The sequence below is a fragment of the Bacillus rossius genome, chromosome 17 (assembly GCF_032445375.1).
Source record: "Bacillus rossius redtenbacheri isolate Brsri chromosome 17, Brsri_v3, whole genome shotgun sequence".
NCBI classification, from domain to species: Eukaryota; Metazoa; Arthropoda; class Insecta; order Phasmatodea; family Bacillidae; genus Bacillus; species Bacillus rossius.
In genome coordinates, this window is record NC_086344.1 from 16,273,216 (window position 1) to 16,291,469 (window position 18,254).

At 41.8% G+C, this 18,254-nt stretch overlaps 1 protein-coding gene across 1 annotated transcript in view; it reads right to left on the bottom strand.

Annotated features, from left to right (window-relative positions):
- Positions 1 to 825: 825 nt before the first annotated feature.
- LOC134540559 (fatty acyl-CoA reductase wat) overlaps positions 826 to 18,254 on the bottom strand; it is a 72,531-nt gene continuing 55,102 nt past the window's right edge. Inside the window, exons 4-9 of the mRNA XM_063383375.1 lie at positions 16,378 to 16,523; positions 14,185 to 14,294; positions 9,773 to 9,968; positions 5,200 to 5,454; positions 3,561 to 3,818; positions 826 to 1,100 (exon numbers count right to left, since the gene is read on the bottom strand). Coding sequence (XP_063239445.1) covers positions 1,004 to 1,100; positions 3,561 to 3,818; positions 5,200 to 5,454; positions 9,773 to 9,968; positions 14,185 to 14,294; positions 16,378 to 16,523 — 1,062 coding nt within the window. The 3' untranslated portion in view covers positions 826 to 1,003. The remainder of the gene's footprint in view (positions 1,101 to 3,560; positions 3,819 to 5,199; positions 5,455 to 9,772; positions 9,969 to 14,184; positions 14,295 to 16,377; positions 16,524 to 18,254) is intronic.

Here is an 18,254-nt window from a genome sequence, read left to right on the forward strand (position 1 = left end):
TGAGGGATTTAAATAAGATCACTTATCAATAAAAAAAACGATGTAACTAAGGAAAAGTCAATCTATAAAAAAGAAAGAACAATGATTAATAAAATAAGGAAGTCTATAGACGTAACAGTTGTTTTTATTTATTTAATATATAATAACGATCCTTTTACTCCCAAGTATTCGTAGGGAGTCTCTAAATTTTCCTTGTTTACTTCTAGTGTCGCCTCTGTTGTTGACTTTTATGGTTATTAATTGAGGGCCCCAGTAATCAAAGCTTCCAAATCTTTTAACCTTATTATTTAATTATTCTTTAAGACACTTGGGGTATTACAGCAGAACCGCCAAGAAACACTCTGGGGGTGCAACTTCCTGGCGCCATGACTACTCATTCCTTCGAACTTGGTTTTTATTTTCAGGGCCGGATTTACTGCCTGTGGACCCCTAGGCTGAGTCTGTGGTGCGGGCCCTCTCTAAGGGGGGGGGGGGGGTGGGTGGTATATTTAGTATCCCTTTCAGTGAAACAGTGGGTGCCTCTTGCCTGGGTCTGGGTGGGTAGTTTATTTTAATTCACCTACAAAACTCATATTTTTGATCAGTTTTCTATTTTGAAAAAAATTACTTTATTATTAAACTAGACAATTTAACCAAACAGTGTTTAGAGGTTAAGGAATTAAGTGACACCAAAACCAATGAAAATAATCGAAAATTTCTAAATGCTGACACAACTCATATATCAGCTCTCCACAGAAGAGTTCAGTTCGGCGCAATTAATCCACACAAAACAACTGGACACTATGTCGAAGCGTATTTTAAGAATATAAGAAGATCCACATCGCAGTGTCGTGTGGTGCGGGCCCATAGGCTACAGCCTGGATAGCCTGCGCGTAAATACGGCCCTGTTTGTTTTAGTTTTCCAGGGCGTGCAAGTCGTCCCGTGGCAACTGAATAAGCCATGTCTGGTGGGCGGTCAAATGGGCCGGGCGCGCTGTGACTTGCGCTGGGAACGCGCACGCGGTCAAATGGCCTGGAAGAAAGACGAGAAGAGCACCCAGTGGACCTTCAGAGCTAGCAGCACCAGCGCGGTCTTCGTCGCCGTGTGCAGCCAGTACAGCCTGGAAGAAAACAAAAATAAAGTTACATTAGTTGTCAGAATTATTTCATGATGGAAGGACATTTTATAACGTATAATTTTTCTTCATAATTTTTTTTTGCATAAGGAAAACATTTTACACGTTGCAACTTTCTTTTATAAACTAACCATACCGACTGAAATGCATATAAAACATCCTCTAGATGTTATCTTTAAAAGATTTGTGCAATGGGAGTGCATGACTTGATGTAAGTTTTTGGACATACGCCATTGCTAAGAACTTTTTCTGTTGAAGAAAAACTAATAAATAAAATAAATAAATAAATAAAATAAAAAATAAAAAAAAAAAAATAAAAAAATAAAAAAAAAAAAAAATACTCAAAAAAGGAGACAAAAAACACACAAAATTAAGCAAACAATTGCTGTTGTCAACAAGGATATGAACACCACAAAATATTCCGAAACAGGAATATGGTCAGCAAACAAAGAAAAAACAAAGAAAAATGTACTAAGAGAACGAAAAAATCCCCACAAATGATGACAACACAAAAATATTGAAACCCAAAATAATTCAGCACAACAGTTGAAGCGAGACAAAAAACATGACAAAACGAAAAAACAAACAAATACAATAGTTTTACCTAAACAGAAACAAGCGACGTTTCGGGAACTGCTATCTGCTCCCGTCCTCAGGCAGAGACGCACATGGTACGGAAACACAGGTGCGACTGAGAAGGGGCTGGAAAATGAGGGTATTTATCAGAGAAAGGGCTACATCTTGCTCAGCCAATGACAGACGAGCTGTCTCCCCATTGGCTGTGCACCATGTAGTTAAAGCGGATTGGTTATGGTGGGTTGAGTATTGGCTATTGTTTTGTGCTGCAGGGATGTTTCTCTCTTTATCAAAGATAAGGAATATGGTCAGCAAACAAAGAAAAAACAAAGAAGAAAATGAGGGTATTTATCAGAGAAAGGGCTACATCTTGCTCAGCCAATGACAGACGAGCTGTCTCCCCATTGGCTGTGCACCATGTAGTTAAAGCGGATTGGTTATGGTGGGTTGAGTATTGGCTATTGTTTTGTGCTGCAGGGATGTTTCTCTCTTTATCAGCTCGTCTGTCATTGGCTGAGCAAGATGTAGCCCTTTCTCTGATAAATACCCTCATTTTCCAGCCCCTTCTCAGTCGCACCTGTGTTTCCGTACCATGTGCGTCTCTGCCTGAGGACGGGAACAGATAGCAGTTCCCGAAACGTCGCTTGTTTCTGTTTAGGTAAAACTATTGTATTTGTTTGTTTTTTCGTTTTGTCATGTTTTTTGTCTCGCTTCAACTGTTGTGCTGAATTATTTTGGGTTTCAATATTTTTGTGTTGTCATCATTTGTGGGGATTTTTTCGTTCTCTTAGTACATTTTTCTTTGTTTTTTCTTTGTTTGCTGACCATATTCCTGTTTCGGAATATTTTGTGGTGTTCATATCCTTGTTGACAACAGCAATTGTTTGCTTAATTTTGTGTGTTTTTTGTCTCCTTTTTTGAGTATTTTTTTTTTTTTTTTATTTTTTTTTTTTTATTTATTTTTTTTTTATTTTTTTTTTTATTTATTTATTTATTTTATTTATTAGTTTTTCTTCAACAGAAAAAGTTCTTAGCAATGGCGTATGTCCAAAAACTTACATCAAGTCATCCTCTAGATGCTTAAAAAGTGTTATTGTAAATCAGTACCTTTGTAAAATACAGGATTATTTGGACTACTACATGCAAATTTGTATTGAAGTCAATTTGAGGGCTTCTATCCGATTTTAGTTGGAAAAATTTCTTTAGTTTAAAGTACCAATTTTGTTAAAATTAAACACAGACTATTTGTTAAGTCTGCAGTAATAACACTCTTCTTTTGTCCAAGTGTGTGTTTACCTTGGTTAAAAATGAAAGTTACAGCGCGAAAAATTGAAAAAGGGCTTAGTTTATACGAAGATTCAGTTATTGAAATTACGAAGAACGATTCGTTTATTTGAGTAAAATTATTCGTCGAAAACTCTGTTAATTTAATGTTAATTCTAGCAGCGTGCATGGCCACTTCTCTAAGAGCATAGGGTGAGAGAAATCGGAATCGACGGAGAAAGTTACACAGTTTAAATAACAGTAAATTTATGGACTTTTCAACAAAGAATTAACCTCAAATAAATGTAGCGTTCTTCGTGATTTCAAACAACTTCGTGTAGAAACTAAGTCATTTGTCGTGTTACGATTTGTACATTTAGTTTTTAACAAAGGTAAACACACACTTTGACAGAAGAATTTGACAAAAGAAGAGTGTTATAACTGTAGACTTAACCAGTTTATGAATATTTGGTAATATTTTACTGTAATTATTATTGTATCGGAAATTTTTAGGATAACCCGTTAATTGACGAAGATCCCTGGGTAATTTGTAACCAGCATTCTTCTAAATTTAAAGTGAAAAAAAAAAATAGTGTACATAGTCACCTCCTGATCCTGATCCTGCCCTGCTGCATGGTGCTGGGGTCCTCCTTCAGGAGGTTGATGCGGCAGCCGTACATGTACTTCTCGATGAAGTCGTCCCAGTCCAGCCCGGCGATATCGAAGTCCCACAGCGTCCGGTCTTCGGGCGACAGCCGCCTCCACAGCGCCACCACGTTGCCGTCGTCGAAGTCCCAGTTGTGCGTGCCGAAGTAGGATATGACTTTCACGAAGCGGTGGATCTTCTGGTAAATCTTGAGCATCCTGCAAGGGCATCATCGCACTGTGAGGGCAGAGCTACGGCAGCGGATCGAAAATCACTTGGCTGACAGTTGGTAGACCTAACACGAAGTGGTGGATCTTCTGGTACACATTCAGCAACCTGCAAGGGCATGATCGCGCTGTGAGGGCAGAGGTGAGGCAGTGGACCGAAAATAGTTATGCTAACAAGTGGATGAAATCTTGAAATTGTTTTTGTAGTTTTTTGAGTTTACCCCTTACAAGCCCACTACATCTCTTTATAATATCAGTATGGGTAAAATAAGAAAAATAAAATACTATACATAAACTTTCCCCATGTGATTTGTCAACGCGCATTACGTAACATAGCATTTTCTGTTTCTTCCGCAAGTGTGCGTTTACCTCCAGCCCAGTTAATGTGAATAGAATGACTTGTCGGATCATACAGGATTGTCAAGTATTCTTGGAAAGCCATGGCAACATTGCAAAATAACTTGATATTATATGTACAGCATATAGAATTTTTTGTGTAGTTAAATATGAAAAACAACACATAAAATGAGTGTGTTTATAAGAACAAACAGTAAATATATTTTTAAAAAATGCATTGTAGTTATAATCCTGCTTCTTGCCCTAAGTCATCTAACTTAGATGTCATTTGACTGACAGTCGTTTCAAAGAAACTTGAGAAGTTCATCTCGTTTCGAAATAGTGGCAGACCGAGATGACAATTTTGGGAATGGCGGATAACCAATGGGTGTTGGTTATTATGGAATTTCTCCCTGTAACATCTTAGCTCTTGGTATACAGCATTTGGAAGGATTAATTTCGTGAACGGAAGTGGCATGGAACGAAAACCACGCTACTGCCATCTGTGGCAGATGGCGGGAACCAACGTTCACAAAGCCAAAGGGAAACTTTATGGTATTAACTGTTTAATGAATTTCAAGAGGAGCAGTATTTTAATAAAATTCCTTTTCGAAGATAAGTAATTTTTAAAGTCTGTTTTAGCTTTATAGGAGTTCGTTCATTACATAGTTGAAAAAGTTTAAAGTTTAGTTTCGGTCTGCAAAAGGGATGATTCGAGAGTCGACGTAGCTGCTCCGGCAGCGAATTCTAGGGGCGGGTGCGGAAACTGCGTGCGATTCGCGTCCAGAAATTTACAGAAAACACAATTCGCGCACGTTTATCATGCTTGGCATTATTTTTAAAGAATTCTATGTCAGACTTCGTGTACGTGTTTCACATAATAGCCCAAGTGTATTTGCAGCATGAGAACACAAAAATTTGGTCATTACCGAGGTTTAGATGTTGCACATCTCCGGCGAGTACTGAAGGCCTAGCTCCCATGTTTTTTTTTTTTTACCGTGGGTCCCATGAAGCTTGGTGACAGGGTCTCACTCACCTGGGCTTCCTGAAGATGGCGAGGGTGGCTGCGTCCACCAGCAGCGCGGGCAGGATGTGCAGGAAGAAGGACAGCAGCAGGTAGACGTGGTAGTGGCGGGTGAGCGTGATGGTCGGGTACCAGATGCCCTTGGTTGAGGCGATCTCCTGGCCGAGTCGGTTGGCCGTGCCCGAGAACTCCTTCCACAGGATGGGCCGCCGCGTGGACGACACGTAGTTGTAGACGGGCAGCGAGCCAGCGCCCCTGCCGCCCGCCCTGCGAACCAACGGGCGGAGTTCCAGCCAGGGTTCACTTGCGACATTTCTATTTCCACTGTACGTCACAGGGATGTGAGAGGTATGGTTCCGTGTCGGTGCTACTCAAATCCCGCAGAGGGGGCTGGCTCTGTTGGTGGTCTGGGGGTTTACGGCGGAGCTGGGGGCAGGTCGGTAGGGCCGATGTTGGGATGGGTCTCCTCAAACTCTCGACCTAGCCGTGCGCTCTCCAGTAACATGCTGCGATTGGAAATGGTGAATCTATTTCCCGGTTCTCGGAACCCATGTTTGGCACTGGTAACAGTGTCAGGCATGTAAAAGACCCATCTTTCTCCTAACCAGGATAACGCCCTAACGGGATCATATGCCTGGGGGAGTATTGATGAAATTTATGAGGTGTGAACCTAAGTTACATGTATGTCACAGAGAAACCAAAATAATGAACAGGAAAGATGAATTCACAGATACACAGAAAGCAAGCTGAATTCAGCCGATGTCAAATGCTAAATACTTGGATGGCACAAATAATTCTGTGGAAGGAATTAGTTTAAGTAGTATATGAAAGGGGCTCCAGGCACTGGTAACGGTGCATGGTGTATGGCGTCTGTGTCTGCCATCTCGTACTGTGACATCACGATGGCCATCTTGGATTAACCTCGACATTGACCCCGGTGGCCATTTTTTATATGCCATTTTGTTTTCAGCCATTTTGTACTCTAGAACATTCCGCCACTTAGTTTTGCAGCAGAATTTAGCCCAGGATCATTGCCCTGACGCGAACTCACCAGGCAGTGGCCTACTTCAAGGACGATTTGCCACAGAAAAAATATGTGCAAATGGACCACACACGAGATCTAGCGGCAGAAATAGTAACTTCTTCACTTGTCGCCAGCTAGTGGAGCTAACGCCCGCGACACCTGGTAGCGATATTGCTAACCTTCTTCTTTCTTTCCCCTGCAGGCCGCCAGAGAGCAGCACCGACTGCGCCATTAGCCCCAGGCTGTAGCAGATGTCTCGGGCGAGTCGATCCTTTTTTGTTTCGGATACCCCTCAACAGGTAGCGCTAAACTCGGCCAGTGCTACCAACTTCGAGATATCGAAGTTAGAGTTTTTTGTGATTCCCACTCGGAGAACTTCGGAACCTTTCGGTCAGGACGCCCAAGTCTCCCCCCCCCCACCTTTTGATTGAGTTATTCCTTTTAATTACGAGACGCGGCCCCTCCGCGGACACTTTGCTTCGCGATTCCAGATGGACTGTTTTAGGTTATAGGCGGATTGGCGAGACGCACAACAAGTCTTCTGTCCGGCCGTAACCGACGATGTAGTCAATTAGACAAGGGATGCTATCCCTATAAACTCTTTAAGTAATTTAGTCCGTCTGTACAGTACACAGCATAGTAGTTATTTTTTTTCAATAATTTTTTTTTGAAATTATGGAAATGCCCGCGACTCCCGCGTTTCCGCGATCTTCATATCCGGATGTGCTAAGCTTCAGACCCTAGAAGCCAAATTCCCTGTCTGGTGAGTTACTATCAGCTTCATTCCCCGACCTCCTCTTATCTTTTGCGGGCATTTTCTGCCCAGTTTGCTAACTGTCTGTGTACCAGTTCTGATCATGTTTGATTCGGACTGTTCACAGACAGGGTCCAAGAGCCGGATGCAGACCTAGTCGCATTTTCGCAAACTTCCTCTCCAACAAACAGGTGCCCTGTCACCATGTTGACTGCTGAACTCCGGCCAGCGAACATCAGACCTCAGGTCCTACAGTATTTATGAACCTTTTGGAACAGCATTTAAATTATTACGTTCGAAGAAATAAGAATTATATAAAACTTTCGTTCTGGACTTTCACCATCGGAATTCGGATTGTCAATGCAGCTATGAATTTTTTAAATTTAATTGAGTTTGTTTATTTATAATAAGTGAAACCTTTAATAATTAATTTAGGGCCGACCCGTATTTTTAACATATGCGAGACCTCTTTTAATTATGTAATTGAAATTATGTTTTAACAGATTTTAATAACTCTTATATATTTGTCTCTCATTCTACTGTTATAAGTTTCAACATTTAAATAAATATAGAGTAATTATATTCAGATAGAATCACACCTTGTTTCTGTTCATTTCTCATGTCCTTGTGAAACCTAAATATCCATTGTTGCAGCAGTGTTTAATGTTAATGGTATTATTATTGTAGTTAATTTTATTTACCTACACTGCCCCAACATAATAAAAATGATAGCAAAGCGTGGTTTCGCAACAGTTGGTCTTGCAGATTTTCAAACGTGTACTCCCATACCGAATATCGACGAAAGTAACTGCAAGATGTGCTTCCTTAAAAGTGATGGCACTGCTCATGAAATACAGTTACCTGTTAGTTCTTACAAATTTTGAAGACATGGCAAATTACATCTCGGAGAAGTTACCACCATATGTAGACTTTCAACTGCATGGAAATCCAAGCACCCAAAAAAGCATTCTAACGTGCAGTAAAAATGTCAACTTTACGAAACCTGGGGCTATAAGTACGATGCTCGGATTCGAACCAAAGATTACGCTGCAGAAAAAACGTACGAATCTACGTGCGCAGTAGAGTTATTGCCCATGAATGTCATACTAATAAACTGTAAATTATGCATGCGGATCATACCTCAATGGAGACTAAACAACATGCTACACCTGTTTTCAGCCCATGGGCCCGCCTGGATATAAACTGTTTGAAGTGCCGCAAAGTATAATTTATGTTCCCGTCATCGTGAAATCCGCACAAGAAGTCGTGGTCAGAATCGTTGACTGGCGAGGGCGCTTGGGGAATTTTCTAAATGAAGAAATTACATTTCGTCTGCACTTGAAGTGATCGGCATAAAGTTTGTAACACCGAGCAGTTATAAAATAAATCTCATTGGCGTGAAAAAGACCAGCTATCTACCAGAAGTCGGTTCATTTACACCTGATAGCGTGAAGTTTCTTCCCAGTACATGCGTGGAAGACCTGGTAATTTTTGATGACAGCATTACGAAAATAGAACTGCAAGAGTGCCAGAATTTTCTGCTCGGACCATAAACACTACCTTTAGAAGTACGCATCGCCGTACAGAACCAAAGATATCTGTAATTTGTCTTCGCTGTCATTTCTACGTATAAAGGACACGCTGACAAAGGTAGATGGTATGCAGCCGACAATAACGACAATATCCTGCAATTCTATACTTCACTTAATCGAGCGCATTACATTATGTACTCAACAGGTCGAGGTAGACAAGGCAAGATGTGTGGGAATAACATCCGCAAACAAAAATTACCTTTCGCTCACACCAAACGAAATGTCTGCTGCAAAGATGGCCGGTTGGGGCATGGAGGATGCATACAAGCTACCTGTTTATGCTGATGGAAAGTTCGAAGTTTGTGTTCCTCTGTCCATGCTTCTTGGATTCGCTGAAGACTACAAGCATATAATCATTAATTCGAAACTAGAGCTTGTACTGCTTCTAGCCAACATGCATATTAAGGCAATTGTTGCTACAGCATAAAATTCACTGGATGATCTCATGTGTGATACCAAGTCCTTTATTGGGTTTATCCCCCACCATATTGCAGTTTCATATGTTATGATCCTGCTTGCAACTAGGCTTCCGTGCTATTTTTTTTCTTTGTTTTAACATGGCATAGGACTTAGCTCTGGCTACTTGTTGAAGTCAAAACTTGTGAACTGGTGTGATTATCATGATAATTGTAGTCGCCTGCGTGAAAGAATATGTGATTTCTTTGCATCTCTTACAGACTAGAACCTGTTAGAAAACATGTGGGTGCAAAACGGTATAGACGGTCTGGGAGATAATATTTACGACTTTACATGACAAAAATTACGATGAATAATTCCAAATATACCAATCCGTACTAACTCACACATGGCGATGATAACATAGAAAGTAACTTCAACCAAGCCCCAGCCACTAGCAGTCTTATGGGAGAAGCGAGGGAAGCGATTAACACTTTTTTTTTCCACCCAAAAACAAAACTGGACAAATACCAAAAATAATTTACTCCAGATCACACCTGATCTTTGATGAAAGTTATATATTTTTTTGTATAAAAATTGTGTAATTTTAGAACTACTGCACTGTGTAAAATGTATTCAAAAATTTTAGACAATACAGCTGTGTTAAAATAGACTTTTAAGTGACTTAATGGAACATTTCTGATTGGCTATTTAACTGGGAGGTACACAACTGCCCGGTAATGTGCCCCTCCCAAGGAACCTGATGGGTCCGCCACTGGTTGCAGCAGTGCCAACCCCGTGGAAGACGTGGTCACTCACCCGTGCACACTGTGCACCTCCCAGGCGGACGCGATGAGCGCGCCCACCGTCATGTCGACGGGCACCATGTTGGCCACGTTGTTAGGGTCGATGTTGACGACACGCAACAGGCCCATGCCGACCCCCAGCAGAACGCCCGTCGGCCCGTAGATGTTGTCGATCCAGCCTGGCTGTGGCTCGGACCGTGTGCCGATCACTGCATGCGGAACAATACACCATGGAGGTTACAAGTTAGTGTGTGTGTACTATGGAGGTAACAATATAAGAGTGCATGTATGCGATGGAGGTTACAAGTTAGTGCGTGTGTGCCATAGAGGTAACAAGTTGGTGCGTGTGTGCCATGGAGGTTACAAGTTGGTGCGTGTGTGCCATGGAGGTTACAAGTTGGTGTGTGTGTGCCATGGAGGTTACAAGTTGGTGCGTGTGTGCCATGGAGGTTACAAGTTGGTGCGTGTGTGCCATGGAGGTTACAAGTTGGTGCGTGTGTGCCATGGAGGTTACAAGTTGGTGCGTGTGTGCCATGGAGGTTACAAGTTGGTGCGTGTGTGCCATGGAGGTAACACGTTGGTGCGTGTGTGCCATGGAGGTTACAAGTTGGTGCGTGTGTGTCATGGAGGTATCAAGTTGGTGCATGTGTGCCATGGAGGTATCAAGTTGGTGCGTGTGTGCCATGGAGGTATCAAGTAGGTGCATGTGTGCCATGGAGGTTACAAGTTGGTGTGTGTGTGCCATGGAGGTATCAAGTTGGTGCATGTGTGCCATGTAGGTTACAAGTTGGTGCGTGTGTGCCATGGAGGTTACAAGTTGGTGTGTGTGTGCCATGGAGGTTACAAGTTAGTGCGTGTGTGCCATGGACATAACAAGTTAGTAGTGAGTGTGTGCAATGAATGGCACAAGTTAGGAGTGCGTGTGTGCCACAATAATAACAAACTATGAGTGTGGGGTGTGCGATGGTAGTAAGATATTAGAAGTGCGTTTGTGCAATGGAGATCAGAAGTTAGTGAGTTGATGTTCGCCATGTATGTCATGTCTCTATAGCATAACAAGTTGACGTGGATCTTCTCTACTGTCGATAAAGTATATAAGTCAAATGTATGACATAATCAGAGCACAACAAAAAGTGTAAATCTTATAGGATAACAAAAAGCTTATCTTGAATTAAGTATATTTTATTTATTAAAAATACCTGAACACACACATGTAGGGAGCAGTGTTCGATTGTATATTAAGATCTTTATTAATAAAGGAAACAAAGATGTTCTTACTGTATTTCGCGTAGCGCGAAAATGGTGAGGTATGCAGAAGTGAAATACGTCTTAGTCCTTTTTAATTAACTAATTGTTTTTAGGGGTTTTTGACCTAATTTTTCCGCTATATCCATTGCAACGGCTATTACATTGTTGATGCATCATTCACTTCCGGATCATGATCCAATCTTCCTGTAACCATGTTTGACATCGTATAGAAACATTTTTTTGTTAACTACATGCGAATATGAAGGCCCTTGAAATCTTTTAATTTAAAATGGCGACTTTGGTAAGATTTTATTTCCGTTCAACTAAGTTATAACTATCTGTATTAGTTTCAGAAGTTATATTAAATTCTAATTAGTTTATTTATTCCGTTCGAAGCGTGGCAGTGGTGTACCCTCTTGTGGGGACATGTACAGTATGTCCACTAAAGAATGTCCCAGAAATAAAATTTAAAAGTATCAATCGTAAGAGTTTTAGTGTGTTGGTTCAAGGTCACAATAAAAGAGTTGCTCGAACAGTTTTAGATATAAGCGTATGCGCGAGTACTTATTGGATGTTTTCTCGCATGCAGCGCGAAAGTACGGCTCTTTCCCCAATTAGTATAGGGTGAACTTGTAAACTTTACTTGGCAATAGGATGGTGCCCCTCACCATTGGAATTTATTCGTACGGGAGTGGTGGAACGTCCAAGTCCCTGACCGTTGGATTGGTCGTAATAGTCTAGACGACAGAGCTCTTTTTAGCTGGCCTCCACGTACACCTGACATAAAGCCATGAAAACATTTTCTTTTTGGGGCTTTATAAATGATTGTGTTTACGTTCCGCAGCTACCTAATGATTTGCCAAAGTTGAGACACAGAACTGAAGAGGAAATTGCCTCCATTACTCCGGACGTGTTAACCAAAGTATGGGAAGAATTGGGCTTTAGTTTGGATGTGTTCCGTATAACTAAAAGTGCATAAATTGAACATTTGTAAAAAAAAAAAAAAAAAAACAGGTTACTTTAGCTTCAAATTGAGGTATGATTTGTTGCACATAGTGTAAATTAAACTAATATAATATATAATTGAAACTGGGACATTATTAATGGACAACCTGTGTAACGAACCGTGTTTTGCCTGCAGACCGCTGTAGTGAAGCTTGGGTTAGGCAACTGAATTGAAAATATTGTCACGCTGTCAAATTTAACGGGAAAAGGTTATTGAACTTAGTTTTGCGCAGTGGTGCTTTGTGAGCCCGCTTGAGTGCCTGATGCTTGCTTGCGACACTCGGTTGTGGTTCTTTCTCTTCGCGGCGCGGTAGATTCCGAACATTCTCGGTTTTTATGAGACGTTGGCATGATTGCTGCTCGATGCCTGGTCAGCTGGGAAAGCCTAAGATGTCCATCAAGTTCTGTCCCTGCTCGAACACGCCCGAATATTCACCTTCGGCCAACCTCGGGTTTATTTATATATATTTATAGTTCTCTGTTTATTTTAATTAATGTAGCTATACTAACCTAACTAATCGTCCATAGTGTTTTAAAGTGTTTTAATGTAGCTAACCTAACCGACCACTTTTAATATTTGAATTCATTTTTCCTGCGCAAAAATAAAACAAATCCCGAAGTTGGCCGAAGGTGAATTGTTCGGGTGTAATCGGGAATGGCCGAACTTAATGTGCATCTTAGGTCTCCCGGCCAGCTGCAGGCGGTTGTTTCTACATGGCGGCCTGGAATCTCCGGGAGCGTTGGCCGCCCTGGTTTGTTTCCGCTGCGTTGTTGTTCCTGCGCAGGCGCGCTCGCCCGTCGCGCTGGTGACTTGTGTCGCAATCTGGCGGAAGGAATGCCAGTCTGGCATGGGTGGTGTAGAGGGGAGAGCGTTGTTTGGCCGCATAGCGGTTGGTTGCGACACCACGGCCGGATTTTTGCATCCGCGTAGATTGTTCTCGAACGTGATGACGATGTGAGTGAAAATTAATAAATGGGCCACCCAGGGTGGGCCCGGGTTGGTTCTTCTCCTTGAGATTTTTGGGGATCGTCGGAGCCCCTCACTGGCTGCCATTTGAAGAAGGTGTTGTAAGTAATGGCAAACTCGTAATTAATTTTTCATCTCGGGCTTCTGCTCGAGTAGGTAACGTAAAGCATGTGGGCGTATGTCAAATTGTGGTAGGACGGCTTAACCATTTGTTTCTTTCCAGGAGTGCAGGCAGTTTGGTATCCAGAAATTTTAAATTCCTTTCGTTAATTTAGCCTGAGGATGGGTCGAGTTGTTTGTGAACATTAATCATTTCATTCTGAAAGTTAATACTCATACTAAGAATAGGGATAAATGATTGTTTATATTTTCCAAGGAGTGTTTGTTTATTTATTGTGAAAATAGTAGTTTGACATTTTTTTTAAATTTATTTGTGTCAGTCATAGTTTACATGAAATAAACCTGAAACATACGTGTGATGAATAATACTTTTTTTTTCTTTTCAGTCAACACACCCTACACCCCTTGTCCCAAGGAGGTTAGACATCCCTGTACCAGGTCTACTGTTTAACCCCCCCCCCCCAAATCTTTTGGAAATCTTAAGATGTTAGTTTATTATTTTTATCGACGTGACAACGTCTAATAAATCGATGAACGCCGGCTGCACGCACGAAAAATTATCCCGTTACGCACATTGTTCCGTTATGCTGTATCCCGTTACGCTCATTGTATGCTTGCACCGCATCTATCTCTCTTCCACTCGACTGTTTATAAAGTGAAGTGAAAAGTTAATGTGGTTTTCATTGCTTATTACAACAACAATTTCGGCAATAAAGGTTAATTATTCTCGCATTTTAAAAATCTGATTACTAGTATAATTTCAAGTATTTATTCTTTTATTATTAAAATAAAAATGATTCAATTTTATTCATAAAAGTATGCAATCATTGCATAAATGTTTTGTTATGACGTTGTCACGTTGAACTATCGTCCGTAAACCGACTTTACAGACAACCAATTTTTTTTGGGTGACATTTTGCAAATCTTGACGGAGTCTGAGTGTCTCAGCCACAATATTACCTCCACGGGGCTTTGCCTCTGGTCGACGCCGAGGAATCAGAGTGTCTGGCGAAGGGCAGAGAGTTGTGTGTTTGAGACGGAAGGAGTACGGCACCGGGTGCTCCACACAGCTGTTCGTCACTCACCCACGGCGGGTCGGAAGATGCCGACTGGCAGGTCGCCAGCGTACTCCTTCACTACGTTCTCGGCGACCGCTTTGGTGTACACGTAAGTGTTCGGGTACTTGCCCAGAAACCTGTCGGGAAAAGCAACAGCAAAATAAGGCTGGGTTCACAATTAAAAAAAAAAAAAAAAAACAGTAACAGTAGGTCGTGTGCACATTATTTGACCACCATTTTTTTTCCAACCTACTGACTCACAACAACACACAGGATGGTCGTGTGTATAGTAAGGATATTAATATATATATAATTGCTTTTAAGAAATTATGGCGAACACCCAATGAGAGGAGAGTATGGTAGCATTTGGGCGCGAGTTCGGAAAACTGTTTGAATTTATGTGTAATATTGTGGCAAGAGACTGTTGAGATATTAAATTGATCAGAAAATTCCTGCTTAAAAAATATTTAATGCTATTACTTAGAAAAAGTAACTAGCGACAAATGTAAATACAAAAAAAAATAATTTCGTAGTTATGATTGTTGGCTAAAAATTTAATACAACCCAAACTGTCTTCAAACTATTTGTCATTTGACACGGGATTTGTATTTGGTAGTTAGTTATCATGAATAATTACTTACACTACCAACATGCGAGATGTGTTCAAAAAGTATAAAGAATTTTGAAATTTCACTGATTTGTGCTATCTTTTTGGTTGTTGGGTTGTAAACATGTCTGAAAAGTATCTTCACATCGTTAGCCATATTATATGTTCAGTTTGTTATCAAAAATGTTATAATATGTTTTTCTACCATCGGCAATTTGTATTTTTTTGTTTAAGAAATTGGCTTAGAGAATTTTCCTTTTTTTAATGATAATGGAGTTACGCGTAGAAATGTTTTATAAATGGTATATATATAATTATATACATACACACACCATATATATATATTGTAACATGAGTACACAGCTACAGACGAGAGAGCTCAGCAAGTCCGAGAAGCAAAAGCAGGTCTCGCGCCAGCCAAGTGCGGCTACCTGCAGAGCGGCAGTGTGCTGCGGGAAGTCGCCAACCAGGCGTCCGACCTCAGACACTCGACACTCACTTGAGCGAAGTAACTTGAGCCACACATCACAGCATGCTGTCTCCTGACAATCAAATCCATTGATGGATGACTCTCACTTTGGCTAGACAAGGTGAAGAAGTAACTTGAGATACACAGTACAGCACGCAGTCTCCTGACAATAAAACCATGGATGGATGACACTCACTTTGGACGGGGAGAGGTAATGAAGTGGCATGAGCCACAGGTCACAGCATGCTGTCTCCTGACAGGAAACTTGGTGGATGGATGACATTCACTTTGGCGAGTTAAAGTGGCATCAGCTACAAATCACAACCTGACATTTCCTTAAAATAAAATTCATGGATGGAAGACACTCAATTGGACATGGCGAAGTAAAGTGGCTAGAGCTACACATCATATCATGCCATCTCCTTACAACCAACTCCATGGATGGATGACACACACGTTGGCATGGCGAGGTGAATAGTGGCTTGAGCTACATATCACAGCATGCCGACTCCTAACAATCAACTCTTGTGGAAGGATGACATTCACTTGGATATGGCGAGGTATAAAGTGACGAGAAACAGATCGCAGCATGCTGTCTCCTTACAATGAACTCTGTGGATGGATGACACTCACACGAACATGGTGAGGTAAACTGTCTTCGGTTACACCACACAATAATACAGTCTCATTACAATCAACTCTGTGGATGGATGACTCTCTCTTTGGCATGGTGAGGTAAAGTGACTTGAGCTACACATCACAGCTTGCCGTCTCCTGACAATAAAATCCATGGATGGATGACACTCATTTGGACGTGGCGAGGTAATGAAGTGGTCTGAGCTACACGTCACAGCATGCTGTCTCCAGAAAATGAAGTCCGTGGATGGATGACACTGACTTTGGCATGATGGGTGAAGAAGTGGCTTGAGATACATGCCACAGCTTGCCGTCTCCTGACAATCGACTTCGTGAATAGTCGACATTCACTTGTATTATGTTGAAAGATGAAGTGGCCTGAGCTACACGTCACAGCATGATGTCTCATTACAACCAACTATGTGGATGGATGACACTTTGGCATGGCGAGGTAAAGTGACTTGAGCTACACATCACTGCATGCTGTCTCCTGACAATTGACTCTCACCTGGGCGTAACGAGGTCCAGCTCTTTGTGGTCCACAGCCTTGAACTCGGCCAGCAGCTCCTTCACGTCCAGAGGCAGCGGGTAAAACTCCTCCTCGATCCTCTGGCGCGTGCAGTTGCAGTAGGCCGTCGACACGTGCACGAAGGCCTGAGGCAAGCAAGAGCTTCCTTTCGGAAACACGAGAAGACTGCCTGGCGCTTAGACCCGTCTTGCTCCGGTATCGCCCGGGACATTCCACCATCGCGCCTGCTGCTTCCACGAAGCACGGAAACCTAACCGACGGCAACCGATGATACTGCATTTCAAGTTTACTAAATACCATACCACGTGCCAGAATTTAAACGTATAAGTATAATAATAAATAAACCATAACATTAAAATAGAAAAAGAGATAAATGCTTGTACTTGAAACAATTTTTAATGTATTTAGAGCATAAACTAAAATGTCTTTCGCCGGCTCCTACTGGTCGCACGGAATAAACGTAAACGCAAGAGCTCAGCATTGTCGAGCTAAATCCGTACGGATCCGTCTCTGTCTGCGCGCTGTTGTAGAAAAAAAATTGTTCCGTGAGATCCGTCTACAGATACGTGTCATTGTAGAACGGGCCTATGAGGAGATACCGCGCTGGAAGCACCAAGCGTGCGTCACACTCATCATTCCGGTTCACTGAAGGGACACCCCCTCCCCCCACCAAACACACGATCAGTCCGAACGGGTCGTTACCACAACGCCGAAATACCATAATGCAAAATGTCAAAATTGACAAAAACGCCGACAGCTAGAAAAATGCTGTGTACTACAACGCCGAAATAACAACTGAATGAATTTGTGTGTGTTTCTTAAATGTACCTTAACACCGAAATACCACAATCAAACCTAACCTTACTTAACCTAACCTAACCTAGCGTAATATAACCTAACGTAACTTAACCTAGCATATCCTAGCCTAACCTAGTCTAACCTAACCTAGTCTAACCTAACATAGTCTAACCTAACATAGTCTAACCTAAACTAGTCTAGCATAACCTAGTCTAACCTAACCTAGTCTAACCTAACTTAACCTTTGTGACAGTCCTGCAATGACATTTTTCGGCATTAGTGTATTTCGGCGTTGTGGTAATTCGGCGTTGTGGTACACAGCAGTTTTCTAGCTGTCGGCGTTGTGGTCAATTTGGCATTTCGGCGTTGTGGTATTTCGGTGTTGTGGTGCGTCCCAAGTCCCGAACTGTCAGTTCGGACTTAAAAATCGGAACTGTCGCGTGTGAGCAAAGACTGTGGACTGATAAGTCGGAACTGATGGACCGTCGAACTGATGGCTCCACATCAAATGGGAATGTGGGTTGGAGAGCCCTCAGTCCGAACTGCCGTGTGTGTCAACAGCGTCTCACCAGTCCAAACTGTCAGTCCAAATAATCAGCACATCCGTCCTTCATCTGAATGTCGTGGGAGACATCTTTGTTTATAATCTTTGGTTACTTGCTATTTATGCCCTCTTTTTTTCCTAACTAAAAGCACAACTGCAATCCAGCATCCAATGTTTCGTTAAAATTCTATGCTGAAACGATAATCTAACAACAGCAACCACAAAACTGATCGTGTGTGGGGAAGACTTCAGGTCGGTCCAAATTGTCAGTTCGGACTGTTAATGTAGGGGAAAGTCGTCCAAAACGGGGACTGCGGGTGATATGGGGACGGTCCTTTTCTTGGAGTTTAGTGCTGCTATCTGTGTAAAAGTGTCGTACTATGAAGCTTCGCTGTCCATAAATCAGTGTGAAGCGAGACGTTGCGGGAGGCGGTTGTTTTTGTTAATTATTGAGTTGTTTGAAATATTGTCTGGAATTGGTTTCAATATTTCGTAAATGTTGATTTTGATTTTA